The sequence below is a fragment of the Euprymna scolopes genome, chromosome 13, assembly GCF_053919585.1.
Source record: "Euprymna scolopes isolate OS-2025 chromosome 13, ASM5391958v1, whole genome shotgun sequence".
NCBI classification, from domain to species: domain Eukaryota; kingdom Metazoa; phylum Mollusca; class Cephalopoda; order Sepiida; family Sepiolidae; genus Euprymna; species Euprymna scolopes.
This window is the reverse complement of record NC_136494.1, coordinates 100,021,144-100,048,139: the sequence shown is the minus strand read 5'-3', so window position 1 is coordinate 100,048,139 and position 26,996 is coordinate 100,021,144. Positions and strand designations below refer to the sequence as shown.

The following is a 26,996-nucleotide window of genomic DNA, read 5'->3' as shown; positions in this document are numbered from 1 at the left end:
CATAAACAGTATACATGTTCCAAATGGGAGCCATGAGCACCCATAATCCTTTAGTTACACAATCCAAGTCATTTGTGGTAAGTTCCGGCACTATACAGCCATGTCATGACTTTAATTATTTTGCACATTTGACCCTAGCCACCGCCTTCTAACACATGGAAAAGAGGGGAAAATATGTATATAGTTTATAGTGGTATAGGGTAGAACTGTATTTGTTACGGTTTAGAGGAAATTGATAGAAAAGTAAAAGATGTGTTAGGGCTTGACGTAACTAGCCGATTGATTGGATCGGGCCCCTCCGAACGTCCGTCTAGCCTTGTAGGGTGCCAAAGTGGAGTGTTACAACTGATATCTTTAATTTCCCTAGATATCAGTTGCTCAGCCACCAGGATCCTTTTCAGAGTCATTACGGGTCGCCACCCACGGCCAACAGGTGGCTTCTTTGAGAGGCTTTTACTCTCTGCAAGGGGACAATCTGTATATTCTAATGCCCCACCGACGGGGTTGGGAAGTAGGGAAGGAAAAAATAAAGGGAGGGGAAAGGGAAAGGGGAAGGTTGTTTTTGTTTTTGCAGAACATAATTAAGTTTTACAAAAAAGAATAGAAAATAAAAACAGAAGTTTAATGTAGGTGCATTTCGTCTCAGGAAGCAATTCTATTTTTAGTGTGTCGCCTGCCCTGAAGATTGAACCTGAATTTTACCAAGTACAGTTCCATGTTGGTCCATGCTATTCCTGGGGATTAAATATATGGTTACGGTTGAAATTCCATGCAGATTCACGAGTTCGACAGAAAGATTCCAGAGTTTGACAAGATACACATGAACACGGTCGGAAGTTACATCGACCAAAACGTTGTGCCAATAATACTCAAGATGAGAACAGCAATTCAAATAATCCAAATGAACATCCATTTTGAAAATCTTTAAAATTATCTGACAAACATTAACCATTATTCTTTTTTTTATTAAATTATATGACAGATATTTTTAGTCACAAAACAGAACAGATTAAAAATAATAGTTTTGTGCGATAAGTTATTTTCTGTAATAGTGCTGAACAGCAGTTTTTCAATTTCCCTAAAGGTAATGTTAATCCTTTATGGCTACAAGTTTGTATTAGTATTTGGTTATTTTTATTTGAAATACTTGGCAATATATTTTTAAATAAGAAATTAACATTAAATACAGTTTTAATGCAACTGACAAAAATTATTTAGACAAATATTAATATTAAAAAGTTAATATAGAATAATTTCTTTAAAATACCAAAACAGTTTTAATTTTATTCATTTTTTTTTTTTCAGGTGAGATTTACAATGGAATGAACAAACGTGTTTTCGTTTGGAAGTAGGAATAATAATAAATTAAAATATTTTGAGAAACAAAATGTTTCTGAAATGCTGGTTTTAATTGCACTTTAGCATAACTTGAATATCTTATGTTCTTTTAAAAATGATTCTGACGTTGAAAACGTTATCAAATAAAAAATGGTTATTCAGGAATATTTTTTTTTTAATTTTAATTTTACAAAAATATTTTTTCCTTTAAAGCTTGAATAGCTGCATATCGGAAAGAAATTTGAGAATTTAAAAACATTGTTTTTTGTTTTACAAAATCTTAAAAATATATTGAAATTATTATTATGATTTCTACACAAATTTATATGGGCTTTTACACTCTAAGAAAACACCCAAGAAGTTTTATACTTATATAGACAACAATAAAAAGATAAATGTAGATTAAAGATTGACATTCATGCGGTTAGTTTATTTAATCAATTCATTTGTTAGAAAAAAGAAAAAATTAATTAGAAATTTTGTGACAGACATTTTGAATCGTGCCAAAGACGTTTAAGTTAACATTATTATTTGGATCTTTGATACAAAATTCACCCTGAAAATTGTTGTAACACCGGTTGTAGGAATTTGTTTGCATGCTTGGTTTAAGTTAAAAGGTTCTAATTTTAAAGAGTACTTCCTGTGAGGAAATTAGTTAATTCACACAAGAAATGCTACCAGGACACTGACCGGAGAAAAAAAGCTATAAATGCTACCCAATTGTAAGGCATTACCATTATATTCGGCATGTTTTGGACGGTTTTTTTAAATTGATTTCCAAAATTATCTCTGGCCAGGTTTTTTTGGAAGTTATTTATCTATAAATGAAACAATATTTTTATATGTCGGATGTCCTTCCTGGTGCTGACCTGGTGGCGTGATGGGGACGAGTGATTTAATTGAGATATTATTTGCCAACATTCATGATGGAAGTGATGTTATAGTACCAAAAGGGTTCGAACTTGGGACACTCAGATCCGTATCCACTTTGCGTTTATACGTTGTCACTTTTTTATTATTAAAATAAGTAAATACACGAGTCAAAATTGATTTTATTTACAAAAGAGTTTATACCTTCTAATGGAATAAAAACATGTATGTTGTGTTTTTAATTTTCTTTAAATAAAAGACCATATAAATCTGATATTCTTTTTTTCTAATATTTTATTAAACTAAACATTGCCTTTGAAATTCAAAATCTCTACAAAATACGCAATTCGTTTTGTTAAAACAACCCATTGGCTAGCTTCAGAATTCAATTGGAAAAAACAAACCGGCATTAAAACAAAGTGAACTTTTTAGTCCATCAATTTGGAGTGTCTTTCATATCAAAGATCCGATCATATATTTTGTAAAAACATAACCCTTGCAAAGGGATACAAAAACAAATGCATGCATTTCCTCTTTCTGTTAATGAATTCGGTTCATATTATGGCAATTGTGCAGTATAGTTAAGAAAAAAAGGTGTGGAGAAACAAATAGACAAATAACTGCTACCAAAGGCAAGAAAACTTACTTTTCTTATGTATATAATTTTCAAGTGAGTTTACTGATTGATTTATTTATTAGTATTACTTAACCAACCCAGTATGCTTTTCAAGATGGCCGGAACTTGGGTTGCAAAATAAAAAATATAGTAAAAAAGAAAAATTTTTAGAGGGTTAATGGAAATGTAAGCCAACATCAGAGAGTGCGTGCCAATCATATTAGGGTAAGAATTCTATTAAGTCTGAAATTTGCAACCATGCCCCGGAAAATTGTCAACCATCTTGAAAAACACACTGATTTGGCTAAGTAAAAGTAATGCTAACAAATTCATAGATAATAAATCTTACAGTCAATAAACTCATGTGATATATATATAGATATAATTTTTAAAAAAAGTAAATTTTCTTGCGTTTGGTAACACTTATTTGTTTATTTCAAGCCCCTTTTTTTTTTTTTAAAAAACTATACTGAAATATTGTCAATATTATTTTAGAAATGATATTGAATTTTTTAACTGTTGTCTGATTTTGATATAAATATGACTGTTAAACCAAAACAAAATGGCTACCGATTCAAAAGTTGTCAGTATGTTTGGTTCAGGTTGTTTCCTCTTTGTCTTATATTATTTATGTTTAAGCGCCAACAGAAATATTGGCCAGAAAAATTGGTTACAATTTTTAATTTCATATTGTTAGTGAATAATAATTTAGATTTACCCAATAACGAGGTGTCATTGAGTGCAACTAACCTTTGCCCTTTTTACAAGGTTTGCTTTTTTGCTTGGTGGCGGGGCATTTGCTGGGGTCGCCTTTCTTTAATGTCATTGTCATATTCTTCATGTTGGTTAGAGGGTGACAGCTCGACCACACCCCCTTCCTGTATTTGCATTCTGGAGAAGAACATCAGGAACGACAATTATTTTTGGGGAGACCAGAACATTTATTTGGGGGGATGGGGGCGAAAGGATCGGAAAACTGTCAAAGGCTCACAGCAGATTGAGCCCTTAATTGTTGCATGCATATATAGATATATACATATTCCTAAGTGTGTCTGTATGTGCAAGACAAGTCTGTTGTGAAAAAAAAAAAAGAAGAGGGTGAATATTATGAAGGGAGAATAAGATTTATGGAGAGAAAAAAAAAGGCAGGTTATAAAGTGAGTGAGTAAGAAGGAAAGAGGGGAGATATATTGAGACTGAAAGAAGGTAGATTATATGGAAAGGAGTCTGAAAATACAGCTCACCTAGGCAAAGAAGAAATAGAGGTAGAACTGTATAGCGTGTGTAGCAGAGGAGTCAACAAACGAACTATACCTTAGTAAATAATTACAACTGGTTTGTTAAATAATTGTGAATTAACAAATATGTTAAAAAAAAAACTATATCAGACAAATTTGTATGGCGATAGACCAGCATCCTGTCACAGGTGTGGTTCAACCAATCCCTTCCACTTATCGTTATAAAACTAAGGTTAAATATTGACCCTACTAGCTTTTAGACTTAGAAAAGACCCTTAATTACCAGCTGGCAGCCATATTGATTTAATGTGAAAAAATTGATTGCCCAGTCATAATGATATTTTAATTCATGCAGATACATCTATTTAATTACAAAACTCAAATGACCTTGTAACGAGTGATGTAACCAACTTTCCAGTTTACGGCATCCGGTTGCGCATGTGCGCATAAACATTAACCCATAACAACGTAAACAAATAAACACAAATCGCTTCTTTTGCAAATTTTGACCTGTGAACTGAAATATGTTATTTCGAAATTATTATTTAACATGGGAAGAGTGGGGGTGTTTTGCAACTATTCTTTATTACAACTATATTGTCGCTATTTTCTTATAACTAAACAACTTTAACCCTTGACAAACATAAGAACAATTGCAGTAAAGCCAAGACTACTACTACTCTCTATCCGTCCCTTTTCCTTCCTTCCTTCCTTCTTTTTTTATTTTTTGTTTACATTTCTAGATACAAAATAGTTGTGTGAGAACGGTGAATTTGTTGACACATTTACTAATCTGTTTCAATATTAGTTTTATTTTATTTATTTAGGTTTTATTTTTTTGCTTCAGGTTTTATTAATTGTTTGTTTTTTTTTTTAGATTTTAAGTTTCTTTAAATTGGCTGAAGGATTCCAATATGGGTTTTTCATTCTTATATTTCTCATCGGTAGGTTCATGTGCGTTTTTGCCGCTAAATGACTTTCGTCGGCGTTCGATTCGTAGGAAAATCATGTTTAATTTTCGATTTTTGAGCGATTAATCGGAAAAATAGGTAACTTTACACGAATATGGAGGATTTTTTCTTTTTCATGTTTGAGTGATCCGTCCGTGATTTTTCATTTTAATATACTTTCATAGAAATGTTTCTGTTATGTCAAAAAAAAATATTTTCTTTACGTCACAAGTGTCACGCTCATACATGAATTCCATAGCTAATATAACATACTGGCCCAACGGGTCACGGATAGTCTAGTATTTATTATTATAGAGACAATTCTTCATCCATTATTATATCGAACCTAAGATATAGTAGTGAGATGAAAACTAACAATATATATATATATATATATATATATATATATATATATATGACTTGGGTGCCAACAGCTAAAATCGAAACCAAAACATACAACTTTCCACCCTCATTCTTTAGCCTTCAAGCCACACACACACACACATATATATATATATATCAACCTGAAATCCCTTTTTTTAAAAATGGAATCACCCAATCATATCAAAGACAAGATTCAAGCAAGGAAGTAAACTCGGACGGTATACAGAGTTTTATAATTATATAGATTAAACTTTTTCTTTATCAGAATGCGTTTTAAAAAATGGGATAATGGTTGTTTGCACCGACTTTCGGATTTACATATAATCATTACTTCCTCCAGTTATTATATCATTTCAAATAATGCTCTCCATCCTTGATAAGATAAAGAGTCTAGGGAAGGAAATCTTCAAGATAATATCTGTAACCAAATAGGTCTCTGATACACTGTGCCTGTAACACCTCGATTCGGTGAAAAATTACCAAGTTTAAAAGCTACATGCATTATTGATATATCCACTTTTGATATGGTAAGAATGGTTTTCTACATAGAAAGCCATTCTCAACATGGAGAAGAGAAGGGACGTCACATTTTAAATTAACTGTCTGACAGTCTTTGTCTTTGCTGCTTACGTAGCCTGACAGAAGATGCCGATGCAAACCTGACGGAGATTGGGTTGTAAACTTGGTAGTGTGATGACAACCTTCTGTCTAATTAGACAATGGCGTTCTGCATCGTCTGCACTTCAGCGTCTGTTGTAGCTATAAAGTCGAATGCGGAGTTGCCTTTGCAGATGCAGGCCTGGGCGGATGATAGGAAGACTTAGGTTTGCCCAATTACTAGGGTCCCCCTCTCGGCACTGCAGACAAAGCCCGACGGAAAGGCAAGTCAATACAGTCGGATCCAGCACAGCTGCAGGAGTTGCTGGAAAGGTGTTGCAGTGCTTCCTATCCATCTACCGGCATTCCAAACGGAATTTTTGAGTTAGAGTTTACTCTCTTTGAAACTGGATAAGTACCATGATTTTAAATAACATTGTTTTAACATTGCTGATGATTAAGATAAACCGACAAAAAATAATAGTAAGAAATTAAGAAAAAATATTACATAAATAACAAAGTGGTACACATTGTCTTCTTCAGCGGTAGTTTTTTTTTTTTTTTACTCATATTCACTCCAAACAAGACAAATTGACATGGAGACATAAGAGACTACTGTGAATTAGAGACCCTGTCTACAGAGACACTCTATGCAAGGAGTTGAGCAGCAAGATATCTGTTCACTACACACTTAAACTTCTGCGTGTTAGTAAAGTCGAGGAAGCAGGATACAGGGAGAGAATTCCAAAGTCTAGCAATCTGAGGAAAGAGATTATCAGAATAGAAGGCTCTTCAGTATCAAGGGACATTTTTTATTATTCAGATTTCACTTTTACTATCGGGGATGTAAGTTGCAGGGCTATTATGAAGGGAGATGAGTAGCAAGATCTCTGTTCACATTACACTTGAACTTCTGCATGTCAGTACAGTTGGTAAAGCAGTATCCCAGAAGGGAATTCCAAAGCCTAGCAGTTCTGGGGAAGAAACTATTTTAGTAGAATGCTTTCTTACACCTAGGGATTTCTACTGTGAAGGGGTGGGATTTAGCTACTTGTTGGGTTTGTCAGGGGTATTCACGTCGAGGTGCTTGTAGTTCGTCAGAGCATTCACCAATAAAGTACTTGTAGAACAGGCAGACGGATGCAATATTTCGTCGATGGGACAGAGGCTGAAGCTTAGATGACAGTTCAGGGCCTATCAGGTTGGCGACTCTCTTTTTAACCCAGTCAAGGAGTGAGAGACAAGTAGCAGATGCACCAGCCCAAATGTGACAACATTACTCCATACATGGGCGAATGGTGGCCTTATAGAGGTACAGGATACTTTCAGGTGTAAGTAACTTTTTATTTACAATGAAGGTGCGGGATTTTGCTGCTTTTCGGGTGAGTTAGGGATATTTATGTTGATGGGGCATTAGTGCTACGAGTCAGAGCACACACTATTAAAGTTCTTGTAAAATTAACACAGGGATGCAACATTGCAATGATAGGACAGGGGATGGAGCTTGGTTAACAGTGTGGAACCTATTAGATTGTAAACTTTTTTCATTTTTTGGACATTGGGAAGGGAGACTAGTGGTTGATGCAGTGGCTCATATGTGACAACAATATTCCATGCACGAACAAATGGTAGCTTTGTAGAAATATTGGATACAGTCAGCGTGAGTATCTTTCTAGCACAGTAGAGGGAGCCTACCTTCTTTGCAGCAAACTTGGCAGTATTTCTACTAAGTGTATATTTTTTATTTAAATGAGTCAATTGAACAAAAAAGTAAACTTAGTTTCTAATAATATTAGAAGAAAATGGTTACTATTACAACCACTTACTAGTGCGTTTCTTTCTCTTAACCATATGCTTATTAATAATCTCATCATCGTACGTTCATTAATAATATAAGATCGTGTTGGTCAGGATATTCAAGTTTAGGAGGTACACCGGAGCACATTCCGTGAAAGTACTTGTAAAACAAACACATAGATGCTACATTGTGCTGATGGGGTAGGGGATAAAGCTTGATAGACAGTGTAAGACTTATTAAACACTCTTGCTTGCACTCTAAGAGGAAGAGCTTAACAATTGGTGTACCAGCCGCTCAGATGTAGCAAAAATAATCTCTAAATGCGTGAATGCTGGCTTTGTAGAGATATAGGATATTGGCAGGTGTAAGCATTTTTCTAGCACGTTAGAGGGAGCCTATCTTTAATGTATTTGTTTCAATTCAATGTATCTTTAATAATTTAATTGAACAAAATAATTGTAGAAGATTTTGCTTTTAGAATTAAAAAAAAAATATATTTTTTTTAAGTCTAGTATGCTTGCTAAGTGCATATTTATTGCAATATAGACATGTAAATCCTGGTGCCTTTTTGTGGGGAAAAGTGAATGAATCAATCTAGAATAAATGAAAGAAATGCTAATCTACTTATATGAGAAATCACATTATGATTAAATGACAGCACTAAAAATCTAAGCAATTACGTTTCCTCTGCACTTAAATGTCTTTCTCAAATCATTGGAGTTTTCACACAAACTGCATGTCTAAAATATTCTATTTTCCTAATTTGGAAAGCAATTTCAGAAAAATGGAAAACCAAAAATTTCCAATGCCAAATTTTGGAGAAGATTTTTAAATTGATTCCAGAATTTTGATTAAAATTAGTTTAAATTTGGACAAATAAAAATAAATTGTAAATAATAATAACAATAAAAACAAGTTTGGCAAATTGAAAATACTCGATTAGATGAAATAAAATAAAAACAAAATTGAATTTCGGAAATTTATTTTGGTAACATTTTCACAAATCTTTCGTTTTTTTTTTTGTTTTTTTTTTGTTTTTTTTTTTCGTTCAACGGCAGTATGATCGATTTCAGAACATAAATAAACCAACTTTTATATATTTATTATGGTGACTGTGAGATTAAATGTCACATTTATATTCAAATTAGAACAATATATATCCCATATACTAATCATATGATTTATGTTCTAAAATTAACTAATTTGAAGAATGCTTTGCAAAAAGACATGGCATTAAGTAATTATTCACTCCTTTTTCTGATACAATGATTTCTTTTGATTCTATTATTAAACATATGTCTATTTACTAATATTTTTTTTATATTGTAGACAGAAAATTAGCTTTTGAGGTAAAAAGATTCTTTTCAGGTCAAATTATTACTGAGAATTGCGATCTGGTTCTACATACTAAATCAAAAACAAAATACTCTCCCGACATGGCCAAGCAAAGTTTATTTCATTACAATTAATTGTAAACTATTAATCTGTACAGAAACCTTTTCATTTCTAAGTCATAGCCCAATCTTCATTACCCACAATAATAAAAAATACAATTACTAATTATTTAAATCTTCTATCTAGACATGGCTGATGGAACAAGAGCAAGCTACCTCCATGGATTAAATAAACGGTTTTGAATGTCTATTTATTTTTTATTTTATTTAGTTTTCATTTTTTGCAGACTTATTCTCATCTCTATAGTTGTTGTTTCACCACGTTTCAGCCAACTTGTCATCTGGTCTTCTTAATGTGGTTAACCACGATGGGATAGGATAGCTAAGTCTTGTAATTGTCTCCTAGGAATTACTGGCTTCTGTGGTTATTGTTGTCGTCTAGCCACGTTTCGGCCAACTAATCCTTTGGTCTGCTTTGGGATTGGTTGACCAAAACGTGATGAGACAACAACTGCAGAAGTCAGTGATTACTGAGGAAAGAGTTACAATACTTAACTATCCTATCCCGTCTTAGTCAACCAGATAAGTTGGCCAAAACGTAGGGAAACAACTATGAAGATGAGAATAACAGTCCACAAAAAAGTAAATACTCAAATTATGAAGCCTCATCTCAAAGGATTCAAAATAAATAAATAAATAAAATAAAAGGTTTTGTTTAATAATTCTGTAGAAATTCCTGAGTTTGACAATTTCTGTATTAGATGAAATATTCCTAAAAAAAACATCAAAGGCTAAATCGGCCTAAATATTGTGAGAATAGCATCCAAGAATAGTAGTCTGAATAATCCAATACAGAGAAAAATATGTTAATTTATTCTTACTATAAGTGAAATTCAATTATACATTTTTTTTTTACTTATTTGGTAAAAACGCAAAACGAATTGCTTCCATCGAAAACTACATAGGTGAATCATCAGAGAAAGCAAGCCAAAGAAAATACCCTTTTCTTGGAGAAATAAAAGAATCACACAATTCTTTGAAAGTTAGCACCATAAACATTGCAAGGAATTCTTTGCTGAATATCTGACTAGCCTATCTCTAGGCCTCACCTTTGATTCTACCTCCTACGTCTTTCATCTCCTTACATATTTTTACATGTTTTCTGACAAACCAGCTTTTGTTATCCATTATCCAAAGGCAACAAGACTCTCATTATGCTGACACTGTATGATTTAATATCAGTAATTTTTTTTATACTTTGTACTTTTATTTGCTCGAGATGCACGTTTTGTCAAATGATTCGAAACTAAGTACCACCGAGTGCATAGTTTTCCAGTTATTTTTTTCTTGAAAGCAACAAATATTTGTTGAAAGCATTGTGGATTTTTATTCTCAGAAATATTAAAACATTTCTTTTTCGCCTGTCAGTTGCGATTCCATTCAATTTGGAAATCTATCAAATGTTTCCAAGTTTTGTTCTTGTAAACTCATTTTCTTTAAAATGTCCTTAAAAATTAATTTCATCTTATAAAGATAAAATAATGTATATTTGTATTCAAGTTTGATGAATTAAATGAAAAAAAAAAACAAGACAAATTATTTTTGTCTTCGTAGGAAAAAATTACTTTCACTCATATTCTTATCAATTTAGTGACTTTTTAAATTAAACTTTGGAAAATTGTTTTTAGCTTAGCTTTTGTATTTTATACATTCTGAACAAAATTGTAAACACGTATAAAAAAATAAAAACAAATAAAAACATTGACGATAAGAAATACAAAATGGCTGATTCATCAATAGCTTTTGCTGACAATTTCCAGGTCATTATTTCACTTGAATAATGAAAATTGGAAAATTTACCTACAAAAATCGATAAAAAAATAAAATAAAAAAAAACAAAAATAAATTAAAACATTGTCATACTTAGACAGCTCTGATCAAAAAGCCATTTCGTAAAGACAAAACATATTTTTATTCATGCTTTTCTTTTAAATAAAATTATTTTTATTTTCTTTTTAATTGATGCTTTTTCATTGATTATAAAACTTTTTTTAGCTGGATTCTTTAATTAAGCAATGCCAATTTATACGACTTCTTTTGAAATGACAAAAAATATAACTTGCTTTTTTTTTTTTTAACATATTTTAGCTGTATTATTTATTTAAAACGATAACCCGTTCCAGGACAGATAAAATTAATTCCTCAGTCCAGATTACTTTTGCAGCACTTTTATATTCACTTATGAATATTAAAATCAGGATATAATACTACTAAACCTTGTTTTTAGAATCCTTATTCAAGCCTTGATCAAAATCCATAACATGATTTTGATTTTAGAAAATACCTAAAATTTAAGGTTTAAGCTTAGGAGGTCTTTTTTTATTCCTTGCTTAAGTAGTGTCGAATGACTATGGCTCAAATTCAATGCAAATCTGATATATTTGATGAAATGAGCAGTTGTGCCGTGACCTTCGTAAATACAAGGCCTATATCCATCTATCAATATTATTCCATCTCCAAACTATTTAAAATAACTTCAAAGAAACTGAAGTTTTAAGATGCCTCCGATTTTTGTGAAGAATATTTCTCACAAAAAATCGGAGGTATCTTAATTATCACAAAGGGCTTCCACCCCATTTTTTTTTTACAAAACTAAATATAACCTGCATTTTGACCCCTTATGTAAAGGTTGTGTTCCAAACATCGTAATGATCAGTTAATTTAGGAGTGAATCCTATACATGAAAATATATGAACATACCTAACTAACTTTACATAGATAGAGAAATATATGTTTGTTCTTCACTCGTGAATGGGTTGAGCTCCATAGGCGATAATGCACAAGCATCAATGAAATCTGACGAGTTCTTTTATTATAGTTAGTTTTAAGGAATGTTAACTACTTCTGTGATGTGCCCAAACTCTCTCGCACTCTCCTTTATTGGCCTGTCATGATATGTCCGTTTGTCCACGAGTCTGTCTATCACACTCAAGTTTGAAATAGAATTTCCGTCACTGAATTGAACCGTTCTTGTTTTTATTCCTATCTTGCATCTCTTATAGACTTGTACTCATGTCTTCTTGCGTGATGCAACTGTAACTTAATTCTGTGGATTTCGATCAATTCTGAGCAATGCTCACTTTGATGGATGAGGAAATGGTCAAATTTATAATGACATGGTTTGACTGTCACTGTAGTTTTATCTGCCAATGCTCTTTGGGAACGCCTGTGTCAACATGAACTTTGCAATTCCATATTACGTCTTTTATCCACTTAGGTTTTCCAGCTGCCACAGAGCCTGAAGTGTCAATACATGAGGTGAAGTCTTCGAATTGTCATGATTGAAAATCCTTATGGGAACCATTTAGAAGATTCCTGGGGCCATCGCTGAAGAAAGTCAGGAAAATTACCTTTTCCAGTGAGAATGGTAGAAAAATAAAGTTGTCATTCGAAGAGAAATAAAATTGTGCTAATTCCCAGCACACCAATGGGCCCTCTTGCAGATCATATAAATATTTCACAATGCGCTTGATACTTTGATATAAGTTTATGTAACACCCCCCCCACATATATATACATATATATATATATATATATATATATATATATATATATATATATATATACTAGTATATATAAAGGAACTTTGTTCGTGAGTTCATTCTCTATAGATTCTGAAATGATTGGGCTGATTTTTATGAAATTTCACACAAATGTACTTTATGTATCTGGCAGTGTTCTTAGAAATGTTTTGTATCAGAATATCTTTGATAAGTTTCAATAACTGAAAATATCTGATGAAAGAAGAAACAGACGATTTTGACCAACTTACCAACTTCTACAGCCTAATATCACAAGTGCATTTGAGAAGTTTTATTATTACAAAGGTCAGGCATATAAAATTAACAGTAGGTTATTTTATATAACAGGGGCGCATTTGAAATGTATGTTTCTGTTTAGAGTATAATTGGATCATGATACTTAACTTTTGCATTATAAACTTTAATTCAAGCTATTATATATAAAATAATTTTATTAAATCAACAATAGGTTCTCTACAGTGCAATGTAGACTGCAATGTATTGTGGACTAAGTAACTATGGGGAGGCATGTGAAGCTTGCTTGCAGTGCATAAGCAATTAATCGATTTGATCGAAAAATGAGGAATTTCACCGACTTTGATGACAATAAAAGTATGGGAGTGTGAAACATTCGTTGATCATCATTCAATTCTGGACAACGTCGGGTATCCCAGCTAGTATATATATATTAACATTAAACATACGCCAGCATGATCTCTACATATGAAATAAAACATTAATAACATCCTCCATTCAACAACAGAACTCTCTTGTTATCATTTGTTATTACAGATCAACAATGAGGAAAAAAATGTTTATAATTCACTGAAGATGGTCGGGAATCAACTGAAATATTTGATTTATGTTTTCATGTATTAAAAAAATAATAAATTTTTTAACACCGCATTTGGCTTTAAAAATCTTTTCTGTTGAAGTATCCAGCTTGGTGCTGTGATTAGGTGCATCATTTGTCATATAAGCCAATATATAGCCATACTGAAGGGATCTTATTTGGGATTTGAATGCAATGTTATTTAGACTATTTAGTCAGAGTTTACTTGTAAGTAGAAGTATGTTCATGCCAGCGTGTTACTAAGGATGTCCTTTCCCTTTTAGGTAAGATCCCGATTAGAATTAGTTGATGACCCATAAAAATGGCAGTAAATGACCAAGGGCCTTGGTAAAAAAAGGATTTACCAAGGTACACAAAGGTGGTCAGAAATGGAATAGGCGATCAGCTTGAAGTGGCTGAGAGTGGGAGTCAATTTTCCCTTATTGGTTACTTTTAGACAAAGGACCGGACATAGGATTTTCTATTTTCAGTTAATAAATTCAGGAGTCAGAATTAGTTTAGGTACAATTTTCAGTTTGGGACAGTTGATTGTTGGTGGCTCAGAGGTTCCAAATAGAGATAAGTGATATTGGAGCTAATGTCAGTTGGGAACAAATACAGTTTAGCAGATGAAATAAACTGATCAGATGAAAGACAAACGTGCCTCAACAAACATCTAATAAAGAATGTTTGAGATTTTTTATCACACACTCAGAGCACAACTGATTCATATACGATGTATGGAGTCATTTCTTCTTTTGTGAGTTTGTGTTGTTCTATTTTTTTTTTTTTATACTTGTAAGCCAGTACTTGCACTCTTGGCAATTGCAAAGATGACAGGGCTAAAGTAAGAAGAAAACCACAATAAATAGCGTTGGAACAGAGAGGCCCACAATGATAGTGTCTCAAGGGCGTTCAAATCTCTACTGTAGATATATGTAGATATAAAATAAGAACACAGTAAGTGTTTACCTACTTCAAATTTGGTAAGAATAATCCCCTACCTATTCAGATTAACTGAGGTTATCTGCATATTTCTTTTAAATAGATCGCTCTCACATTAGCTGTAATTATTTTTTGGGGCGCTTCTACACTATCAGAATCAAATTTTGTAGTTGATAAATGAAGTTTTCAGATAAAAAACAATAGTTTATACTGATATTTCTTGTCAATTTTAATAAATTACAATGTTAGCTTAAAAAATATGCAGTCGAAATTACCTGACTATTACTGAATTATTAAAAAAAAAAAAAAAACTTTAATCGTGCTACCAGGTGAAAAATTGCGGCCATCATGTTTCTATAAAATAAATCGAAACGGAAAATTACCCTCCGTTTGAACTCTCCTGTGTCTTACATAAGCAAAATATGATTGTTTTCTTGAAATTCTTTTTTTTATTTTCTTAATAAATAATTTTCTACCTTATTGATTTTGGTAATTTTTTGATATAATCATCTTAAAAATACAAGGAATACGTAAATACCATTGTTTTCATGTGAAATTCAGTTTTACGATTTCCGAAATTTTGTTCCGATAATATAGAAGCGCCATTTGTTTTTATTTAAACGTAAGGTAAAAAATTTCAATCTCATGTGTAACCGTCTTAATTATCAAAGATAAGTAAACCAAAAAATTCATTACAACATATTCGTTTTTTTTCTTCTTTCCTTGAGGCTAACATGAGCTGTGCTCTATTTTGCTTTACTTTGGTACTAATTGAGTGCTTGACGACGGTTCAGCTTGATTCGACTTTTCACCCTAAACAAGGCATATTTCGACTAAAACAGACGAAACACATCCTAAAAGATACCAGAGATACATTTGTTATTTCAGAAATTTCAACCAAGAGATTTTTTAAAGATTCTAACCCTAATCCGTTTAAGCACTCTTGCACTTGATTCATCAAGTATATTTCTTAGATAGTTTTTGAAAATCTTTTTCATGAGCCCAGTTGCTCCTATGAAATTGGAATGATGGCAATCTTCCTAAGATTCCAGTTTCTTTTCAAATCATACATAAGACCTTGGTATTTCATTATTTTCTCTCTCTCTCAGCTCTATTTAAGGACACTGACTTCAATTAGTGTTGTTACTTTCCCCGTCTTATATCACTATGCCATATTTAACAGCTCTATTTTCTATGTGTATAGGTGTAGGGATTGCATAGTTATAGTGGCTGATCTATGACTTCGTTCCAACTGGTCTACTTGGTATCTGTTTCCAGAACTTGCTGCTACACTGGATATTCAACTTTTTACAGACTCCATTGTGTCACATTGTATAATAGCTGCCCTTAAGCAGAACCTAACAACTGGATCTGTGGCAGAACCTGCACTTGTTGTTGTTGCTGAGACCAGCCATCTTGTTAAAAGCATTGGTCATCAAGCTTTGATATTGACCGGCCATTAATGTTCATTTTACTTCAGTTGAATTTCCCAGAAATCAAGGGGCCTCATTCCTAGGACTAACCCGATGGTATCTACATAGGATACATAAATATTCGAATATTTCAGTAAATTTTCTTGTACCTCTCAAACACAAAAAAAAAACAAAAAAAAAACAAAAAAAAAACAGTAAAAAAAAAAGTTCAGAACATAATTTTTCTCTTCTCAATTGACCATTTAAATATGTTATAATTAGGGCTATGACAACAGCATATTCTTTTCATTGTTTTGACTCTCGAGTGTGTATCCCTTAATATCTTATGTGCTTTTATATAGTCATGTGGTTCTCGGTTGATTAACTGTGTCGGCTATATACTCGAGAGTCAAAACAATGAAAAGAATATGCTGTTGTCATAGCCTTAGTTATAATATACCATTTTTGTGGTCGCTTGGTCTTCCAGGGCAAGAATTAATTTAGTCTGGTGGAGTATCCAGCTTTGTGCTGTTACTTGAGATAACATCACTTGGAGAAGAAGCATCATTCTTCGTAAAGGTAATTTTTAGCTAGCCATACTGCGGAGATCTTATTTGGGCTGCAGATGTTATGTAATTTTAATTATTTAGTCAGGATTTACTTGTAGAGAAGAGTATACTCATGCCAGGTTATCCTGAAAAAACTCCTATACAGAGAGACCTTTGACATTTGAGAATAGTGTTTAGTAAGCATTTAAATTCTCAGGTTCTCTTTTGTTTCATTTTACTTCAGTCTGAGTTCACAAAATATTAAGGGGACCCTTTTTAAGGGCTAAAACTTGATCTCTATATGAAATACATAGATATTTTAGTAAATCTCCTTTACCTCCCAAATGTTGATTGAGTAAAGAAGTTAAGAATATTAATTTTCCTTTTCCCCAGTTGACCAATTAAATGTTATAGGATATCTTGCTTGTGATCTCTTGATATCGCTGCGTTCAAGGACAAGAATACATCTAGTCTGGTGGAGTATCCAGCTTTGTGATGTTTACTACAGGCAATATCACTTGATGAAAATGCGGTATTCTTCATATAAGCCATACTGAGGAGATCTTATTTGTGTCGCGAATAATATGTGATTTTGAATATAGTTGGGTTTACTTCTAGGGAAAAGCATCCTCATGCCAGGTTGTTCTGACAAACCTCTGTACAGAGAAACCATTAGTTATTCAAAGACAGTATCCAGTAGGCATTCAAATTCTCTTATATATATATGCATGTGTTATCTGATATTTCTTAAAAAAAAAAAAAAAAAAAAACAAGATTGTTCTTGGCTGTCAAGCATCAACAGATTAAAAATTAAATCTTTTTATACCCTCTGACTCCCCATCATTAGAAACTTTTAATCTGACCTGAGTATTTTTAGTCACGCTAATAAAGCTGAATATTTATCAACAAAATAAGCCATTTTAAAACTAAAAGATGAATTGCTTTTTAAGCAGGGTTAATAGGTATTTATTCATTATGAAAATATTGCTGGTACAGTTATCCTCCGTTGCCCGAGGGAGGAGGGGTCATGGATAACGAAATAGAAGAGGCAAAATTTATATGTAACATCTTTGTTTTTAAATCTATCTACACCCCTTTCTCTCTTTCTCTAGCAACTGGTTCAATATAAAACAAAGAGAGAAAAATCTGACTGACTATTTGACCACATTTTTCTGCAGTTATAGGTTGAATAATATAGTGATATTCTACATTTTTATAATGAGCTATTCCAATGTCTTTGTTCTGTCATTTATTTATTATTTTTATATAGGCATCACCACTTATCAAGGCCCAGAGATCACTCGAGGATAATGGTTAAGAGTGTACAGTACTCAATTGGACAATATAGTAATCGTTAGTAATGGAAATTCAGTAAATTTGTAAATTTAAATGGAATGGCTCATCAAGAACTTGTTTACGTTGGACTTGAAGACAATCAAATTGTAGTCAGCTGGAAAGCAGGAAAACGGAAGACAGTTCTACAGGTGCGCAGTCCTAAGAAAGAAGCTTTGTTCATGGAATCTACGTTTAGGTTTAGGAACAGATAAAGAGTGGGGAGAATTATTGATAGTGTTTTCAGCTAGACGAGTGTTTCTTGCGAAAGTTTGGCGAGGTGGGGGGGACCATAGATTGAAGCTCAGTGGAGCACTTGTCATGAAAATAACGATAAAATAGAGACAAACTCGCAACATCTCTTCTCTTAGAAAGAGGTTGCAGGGAAGAGAAAAGGACATCTTCCACGAAGTTACAAAGTCTATTTTGAACTCTATCAAGGTAGGACAAGTCCTTTCTAGCAGCTCCTGCCCAGATGTGGTAACAGTATTCCATCATTTCTTTTTATTTACTATATAGCAGAGGATGGTGTCATACAGTGGGAGAGTGTGAAAATGATAGAAGATAAGAGATGGTCACTTGAGAAATTAATTCTAAATTACAGCTAAATGTTAAGATAGTAGATGCTTTTTCGAACTGTGGAATATTTTAGCATAGTTTATGCGAGTGAAATATATATATTTGATGTGATTGAAATGTGATTGAAATATATATACTTTATGTGATTGAAATATATATAGGGAAAAGGCCTTCTATAATATAAATCTCACCTGTCTGTTTAAATGTATGTATGGTCATGTCATATGCTACTGGTACCATATAACCCAGTACTACCTGCCTCATGGTCGGGTCACCGGCGACTAAACTGGTTCCCCCATCAGACTTGTTTGGTGAGGAGGGTGGCTAATCTCCCTGAAGGATTAAAAACAAGACCTACCAAAGGACGAATGAACCCTTTTTCGGGGGTCACCAACGGCCGTGGTGAAGGCAACCTTTCTAAGAGAAGCAAATCTCTGATTTAAAAAACCATAAAGCGGGAAACCAGTACCTGCTGCACTAAGCTGGTCTGCAGTTTAACTTGTCGCTGGCTATCTTGCTCTTGCTTGTTGCTGGATCTCAACATTTTGAACCAAGAGAGAAAGATTTAGCTGTTGTACAAAGCTTAGACTCTGTAACATCATCTGTGTATAGATACTCTCTCAGGCATTTGTCTATAGAAATGGTCCTGTGGCGATGGAAAAGTTGTGACGTGTGGAGGCTTGAAATGCTGGAAGCATGTAATAATTGATCTCAATGACCGTCTTCAGTATCATGTCTAGTTGAGCATCTAGTTGAGCATGTGAATTTCATCGGTAGAACTAAAAAATAAAAAAGAAGTCATTTTTGGGCTCATGGACTTTAAGTGTCTGAGGGAGTGGCACTCGTCTGACAAGACGTTGCAATCATCATCATGTATGTATATATGCCAACGATGTACATATGTTACTTGAGATCTATCTTTTATCTTTTTCTATCATTGTTCATAGGAATACCGTTCAACCTCCAGAGGAAGTCAACTCGATGGAAATTGCTCAATTTGTTTGTCACATCTGCTTCAAGATGTGCAAATCTGCGACGGGAGTGCAGAGTCATCTGAGATGGCATGGACGACAAGATTGGGAGAACTCAATGTGACGGCGATCATCTGGAAAAATACAGCAATCATCATGTCTGCCTAAAACTTTAGACAGAGGGGACGGATTTTCACGAGATCGGTATCATTTTGAAACTCTACTCTTCAGATGACAAATATCGAAAAATTTGCTAAAACCATTAATCCCTTCATCCTCAACTGGGAACTTTTCAACAGGGAGCGGTCGCTTTTTTCGCCGATATTTTTTAAAATCATTCCCTCATTTCGATTGACTAACCTTAATTTAAGCCTTCGCCACTTCCGGTTTGGTGATGGGCGCAACGGCAAAGATGTCATTTTTTTTTTCACATTCTTTTGTGGTATGGGTTCGAGCCTGTCTGCCTACTACCACTTTTATTTTGCTTAACACACACCTCCAAACACCCGGGCAACACCAGGTACCCAGGCTAGTATAGAAATAAGTGTTGATCAACTGAGATTCTCCTTTTACACATACTATACTAAAGCTATTTATACTTTTTTTTAGTTGCTTTCTTATTGCAACTTATAGCAGTCATTTTTATATCATTGTAAACAGGTTAATTCAAGGCTAAAATAAAATATTGGCCATAAATATTTGTCTCTTATCTATTGCACTATGATCAAAGCATAGCATCTGTTCTGATACTACAACTTCATCTTTTCTGTCTTCGATCAGTGACAGAAGTTCATGTAGACTGAGACAATTTTATAAATTCTTCTTCAAATCAGGAGTGCCTCGTTTTGGGGAGAATTTGATTTTCCCTACATTAAAAAAAAAACACCTTGTGTCTAACTCTGTCCTCATATAGAGTCAAGTAAATAAGAACAATTTATTAAAATCGTTTAGAAAATGTTTCAACTTTGGGGCTTATAATTGTCTTTAATAATAACACTATTTCAAATTGACACACTTTGCATCAGCCATTTTGATTCTCAACAAAAGTGATGCACTTAACATAATTTCGATGAGAATAAACATATGAAAATGTGAAACATTCGTGGATCATCATTCAATCCCGGGCAACGCCGGGTCTCTCTGCTAGTTCTCAACAAATATGATGCATTTTTTATAAAATATGATGACATTCGCAAAGAAAGGGAACTACAATCTATTCTTTTGTGAAAATCGTTCCAGCCACTTGATGTAAGAAGCTAAAAAACAAAACATCTGCTGTAAGGTAAAAAAAAAAAAAAAAATAACCAATGATAAATGTTATACAAAGATTCTGATTCAGAAAACAGCAATTCTTTACCCTTTATCAGAAACATTGCTTATGAAATGTAAAAACTAAAGGACAAAATAAAAGAAGCGAGAGTTATAAGGCTGTCAAAAGAAAACCTCAAACCAATTTTAGTCGATAAAGTTGTGTGGATCAAGAATCTAACTATATTTTAGAAAAGGCTACTCTATAATTAACAAATGAAGCATGCATGGCCCCTGTGTACTGTGCACAGTGAACGAGGCATAAAAAAATAACTAAGTTCAGCATTTGACCCCCACCCCTATTTAGTCCCCAAATTCCCATGGGACGTAAATTCCTGGTGAAAATGAACAAACGATGCAGTTTTAGGCCTTAACATATGTAAATTTGAGTTCTGCACCATGCAAAAAAAAGAAACGACTAAGTCCATCATCCTCCCCTCCCATTTAGCCCCAGAAGTCCTCAAGGCCTTAACATATTTAAATTTGAGTTCAGCACTATGCAAAACTGTTAAATAGACATACACAGAAAATTTTGGACAAACATGGTAAAGTAGTTCCAAAAATGGAGTGTTTTTATCGCGACGTATAGACAAACAAAATTATATAGAAATCAATTGCTTACAACTTTTCAGAAAGTTTAATAAAAATCCAAGGCATCAATTTTTTTTAATAAGCACAGAAGTGCCACTCTATAATTAATTAACTACTAGCTGTTTCTATCCAGCATCGCCTAGGAGTCTTTTTCGTTTCATTTTTGTTTTACTTATTTCTTTTGAGAAATTATTCGTATTTTTGGAGAGATAGTTAATGAAGAAAATATAATATAATTATAAGACATTAAGTTAGAAACAACTCGAAAGTATCTTTATATTAATATCGTAGTACCTTAACTACATATATACGAGTGTTACGATTTCCAGATTATAAATTATTCGATCGGAGATCTTATTCATAAAAAATGAGGATAGAAGGTGATAACACACTATAAACATTTAAATTAGTATATATATATATATTTATATATATATATATATATATATATAAAATATATATATATATATATATACACACGCTAACTTAATGTTCTTGGCATGGTAGCACCTTCAATCCGTCTTTTCACCAAAGACGCAGTGTAAAAAAAAATAAAAATGCAAATTAAAATTTAAAAAATGGTGTTGCTTATGGGTCGTATGTGAAACTAAGATATACCTTATTGGTTTTCTGGCTAGGATCCAAGCGTTGTATCTGTTCTGTTTAAAGATGGTATAATGATATTGTAGGGTTTCCATTCATGTACAATGGAAATATGTCACAGATTCCTATAAGAATACTGGAGATAAACCGTAATAACCAGATATATTCTGACACTGCATTAACCAGATTACTTACAAAAATACTTTTACAGTTTTAACAAAAGGGTTACAATGTTATATGTGACCGACACCGACGGCCAGTATGCGAGTCTCCACAACCTTTTTCTCAGAACTTGCCCTGAACTATGTTCAGTTTCCATTCTATCTCCACTCGGATCTTCCGACCACTCTGTTGTATCAATTAAGATAAAAATGAAATGTAATAAAGCCTCAGACATACCTCTCCATCGTACAGTATATCGATATACTATGGCTGACTGGGATAGTTTCCATACATTTATATCAGATCTACCTCTGTTTTTCATGTTTAAAAAGGATGTGTCCTCTATAGTATCAGACCTGACTGAATGGTTAATTGTAGGTATAGACCGTTTCATACCCACAAAAAAGTTTCAGCAAAAACCCAACAGCCAGCCAGGGTTCTCTTCAAAATGTGCTGCTGCCATTGTGCACAGAAATCACTTTTTCCATTGCTTTAAACATAAGAGATGTATTGAGACTAAAGCCGCTTTCATGACTGCCAGCAACCATTGTAAGAAAGTAATAAAGAACGCAAGAGAGTTGCATGCTTAGTTTGTCAAGTCCAAAGTAGCTGAGCAGCGGCTTGATTCCCACCAGTTTTGCCAAATAGCAAACAGAATCCTGAACAGAAGCATGTGCTTTATCCCAACTATCATCAATGGACCTGAGGTAATCTCATCAGCATCAGACAAAACCAAACTCTTTGCCAAGAACTTTGCAGCTAATTCTACCCTTTGCAACCAAGGCCGCCAACCCCCAATATTTCCTTCTGTATCAGAAAACATGATATGTGATATACAAATATCTGTACGTGATGTTGCCAAGCTAATCAAAAACCTTGAGTCCAGTAAAGCAACCGGCCCTGACGGTATTCCAATTATTGTAGTCAAAAAACTTCAACCAGAACTAGCGCCCATACTTACAAAACTGTTTAAACATTGTCTTAAGGAGAATTGCTTCCTATCACCCTGGAAAATCTCATCAGTATGCCCTGTATTTAAGAATTCAGGTGATCGCTCCTCTCCCTCTCAGTACAGGCCAATAAGTCTCCTGTGCGTCATGAGTAAGTTGCTGGAATCTGTGTTAAATGGAGAAGTAATCAACCGTCTTAGCAAAAATAACCTTCTTAGTGACATACAATATGGTTTCCGTTCTGATAGATCTACAGCAGATGTGCTTACAGTTATATTTCATAGGATTAGCAAATCTCTCGATGGAGGCAACCTTTCTAGGGCAATTGCTCTTGCCATATCGAAAGCCTTTAATAGGGTATGGCATAAAGGTTTACTTCACAAGATCTCCAGCTATGGTATAGCTGGAAATGTCTTCTCAATAATAAATCATTTCTCTCTGATAGGTTCATAACAGTAGTAGTTGATTGACAAAAATCAGAAGCTCACAGTATTAATGCTGGAGTCCCTCAGGGGTCCATCCTGGGGACAACTCTATTCCTGATCTACATTAATAATCTTCCAAATCACATCCTTACATCATTTGTAGACATTTATGCTGATGACACTACCATCTATGGTAGCACGTCAAAACCGTAAACAAGCAAATTATCTCTGATTCTTTCTCCTCTTATTTTGAGCATGTGGTACAATGGGGAAAGGAGTGGCTGGTTACTTTTCATGCATTTAAAACCAAGCTTTTATCTTTACCTCATCAACGCTCTGATCCCCATCTGGCATCAATTGAAATGAATGGTTCTCGTCTTGGGGAGACCCCATGTTTTGAGAAGCTCCTGGGCTTGATCTTTACTCTTGATCTGAAATAGAACATGTGCATCAAATCTGTTGCCAAGGTCGCTAGAAAAATGGTGGCATTCTTCCATCGATCCAGCAGATATCTCATTGCTGATGTAATTCTCTATCTATATAAGAGCCAGGTACGTCCCAGGATGGAGTACTGTTGCCATATCTGGGCAAGAGCTGCTAGAAAGGACTTGTCCTGCCTTGATAGGGTTCAAAATAGATTTTGTAGCCTCGTAGGGGATGTCCTTTTCTCTTCTCTGCAACCTCTTTCTCACAGAAGAGATGTTGCAAGTTTGTCTCTGCTTTATCGTTATTTTCATGGCAAGTGCTCGACTGAGCTTCAATCTATGGTTTCTCTTCACCAAACTTTCACAAGAAACACTCGTCTAGCAGAAAACACTATCAATAATTCCCCCCACTCTTTATCTGTGCCTAAACCTAAACATAGATTCCATGAACAAAGCTTCTTTCTTAGAACTGCGCGCATGTGAAACCGTCTTCCGTTTTCCTACTTTCCAGCTGACTACAATCTGATTGTCTTCAAGTCAAATGTAAACAAGTTCTTGATGAGCTGTTCCACTTAAATTAACAAATTTACCGAATTTCCATTATTAACGATTACTATATTGTCCAATTGACTACTGTACACTCTTAATCCTTATCCTCGAGTGGTCTCTGGGCCTTGATAAGTGGTGATGCCTATGTAAAAAAAAAAATAAAAATAAAAATAATAATAATAATATTGCGGAGTATTCATTCACGCTGAACGTCCACAGAATGCTCAACAGCAATGTATTATAAATGAAAGATGCTGCTGTGGAATTTCAACAGGTCCTGTCAGTGAAATATTAAAATTTTAGTCCCATCAAGATTTTTCAATTTTTTTTTTTTTTGGGGGGGGGGTCTTTTTTGTTGTATTTTAAGACAGAACGTTACACAGTACCAAATAATATATGCATGTTTAAGCAGCTGTTGCATGCTGGTCCTTTTTTCTTTTTATTTAAATTGGATTTTTGTGAAGTATAACTAAATTATAAGATACTTTGAAAAAAGTAAATCTAAAAAGTTATATTTAGGCATGAATTATTACAGACAGACTATAACTTGTCTGGCAATTTTATTGTATAGATGGGTTTTTAATTTCACTTCATTATTTATGCATAGAAAGAGACTGGTCTGTGATGGTTTTAAATGTCAAATATGGTCTCTTTGACATTTATAGTCAAGTTGTGAGTGATTCGTCTCCCAAAGTTCATTTTTATGGTGAAGCGCCAGAATAAAATAATCATGGTGGTGATGATGGTGGTGGTGATGATGGTGATGGTGAGACAGTTTCAGTGTTAAAACTAAGAAATAAATGACCTTCATTCTTCAAGAATAACAGTCATGCCAAACCAGCATTTTTTTTTTTTTAATATAAAAATGATGCAAGTCAGCACTTTTTTAAAATATAAAAAAAAGAATTATGTTTTTGAATTTTGATCATTTGTAATATTTGGACTACTGTTCTCATCTTAAGTATTGTTCTCGCAACGTTATGGCCGATGTAATCTCAGACCTTCTTCACAGGAATCTACACAAAATTTCGAGCAGAACCCTTTATTTAATCTGCGACGGTTGCATGCTCTGGGTATATCAACCATGATAGGATAGCTGCGTTGAGTAATTTGTAGTTGTTTTATTTGTATCACTGCACTGAGGATTGAACCTTCAACCTCCAGAAAAGTGTCATTAACAGAATTTTACCTACTACTTTATCGATTACATCACGGGTCATTATATATTTGAGTAGATCAACTCGATCCTTTCACAGAAAATCTTTTTTAAAATTCTTTATAAGTAAGGTGAAAACCTCGAATCAAAATCTGAAATCTGATTCATTTTTTCTTTATTATTATTATTATTGATCATAAAATATTTGTTGAGCCTTCAATAACATGTCTTACAAAAGCAAAGATCAAGAGATGAATTATGAAGATGCTATGTTCTTTCATTTGATTTTAATTTATTTTATGTAAAACCTGAAGATATCAAAGTTCTGAATTTTGGAGATGACAGCTGATTGTTTATATTACTTGTACTGATCGGACTATTGTTCTCATCTTGAGTGTTATTTGTGCAACGTTTCGGTTGGTTTGGTCTTCGACCTTCTTCAGGCATGTTCATTGTTGTTTGGAAAAGAAAAGAGAAAAGTTACTGATTCCATAGATATTTTCGTATTCTTTGTGTTAATCTGTACTTTATGGCTATCTATATATCTATAAAAGTGAAATTGTCTCTGTGTGTGTACATTTCCCTACCAAACTACTCTGGCAATTTTCACCCTACAGACTCGATATTTGACATAAGGGGTACGGAGAGTTGGCAAAAGATTTTTAATTGGTTTTCAACCAGAAATTTGGCTGTAAAGGGGTCAAAGTTTAATAATTTGACCTTTGAAAACTCAATCAAACTCCTTCACTAATTTTTGGGTCTAAATACTTGAAAATTCAGATGTAGGTTATTTGGACATGGATCAAACTTTTTAACTTGATTTGAGCCTAAAACGATAAATGTTAAGGGGGTCAAAATTGGGGTCAAAGTTAAAGAAATTTGACCTTTGCGGTCTCTAGCAAACTATTCAGCCAATTTTGTGTGTAAACATTTGAAATTTTACATAAAGAGTATTCAGCAAGCTTTTTAATCAGTTTTTGGGCAGAGAATTGGCTGCCAAGAGGTCAAAGATGAAGGAGATGATCTTTGAAGACTCTACTAAACTCGTCCACCAATTTTGGGTCTAAACACTTGAAATTTTAGATGTAGGTTACCTGGACATGAGTCAAACTTTTTAATATATATATGCATATGCACATAAAGTTCTGAACAGTTCATAGGACCTGAACAAAACCGGGCTGAACTGCTTGTTGTTTCATATTTATGAAAAAGTTGTTGACAAAGAGGAGGCAACTCTAATAAAAATTTAAGGGTGTACAATGTTTGTTTTTTCTACAATCAAACTCCCAAATGCTACTCATTTCTAGGCTTGGTCTGCTTAGTAACTTTTCTTATTTTATTTTTTTTTTTTTAGCATACATGCTGCTACCTTGAGTTGCCTGACCATCCACCTTGCATCCTTGTCATTTATTTTGACCTCGTTCTACAAAGTTTATTATTTT

At 33.6% G+C, this 26,996-nt stretch overlaps 1 protein-coding gene across 7 annotated transcripts in view; it reads right to left on the bottom strand.

The window, feature by feature from the left end:
• The window catches only part of LOC145292113 (uncharacterized), a 346,982-nt gene that overhangs the window by 42,943 nt on the left and 277,043 nt on the right, over nucleotides 1–26,996 (bottom strand). For 4 of the 7 annotated variants that reach the window (XM_080138217.1, XM_080138211.1, XM_080138210.1 and 1 more), the window contains exon 4: nucleotides 3,575–3,715. The exons of the other annotated variants lie outside the window; for them this stretch is intronic. In XM_080138217.1, coding sequence (XP_079994343.1) covers nucleotides 3,575–3,715 — 141 coding nt within the window. The remainder of the gene's footprint in view (nucleotides 1–3,574; nucleotides 3,716–26,996) is intronic. 7 annotated transcript variants of the gene reach the window in all.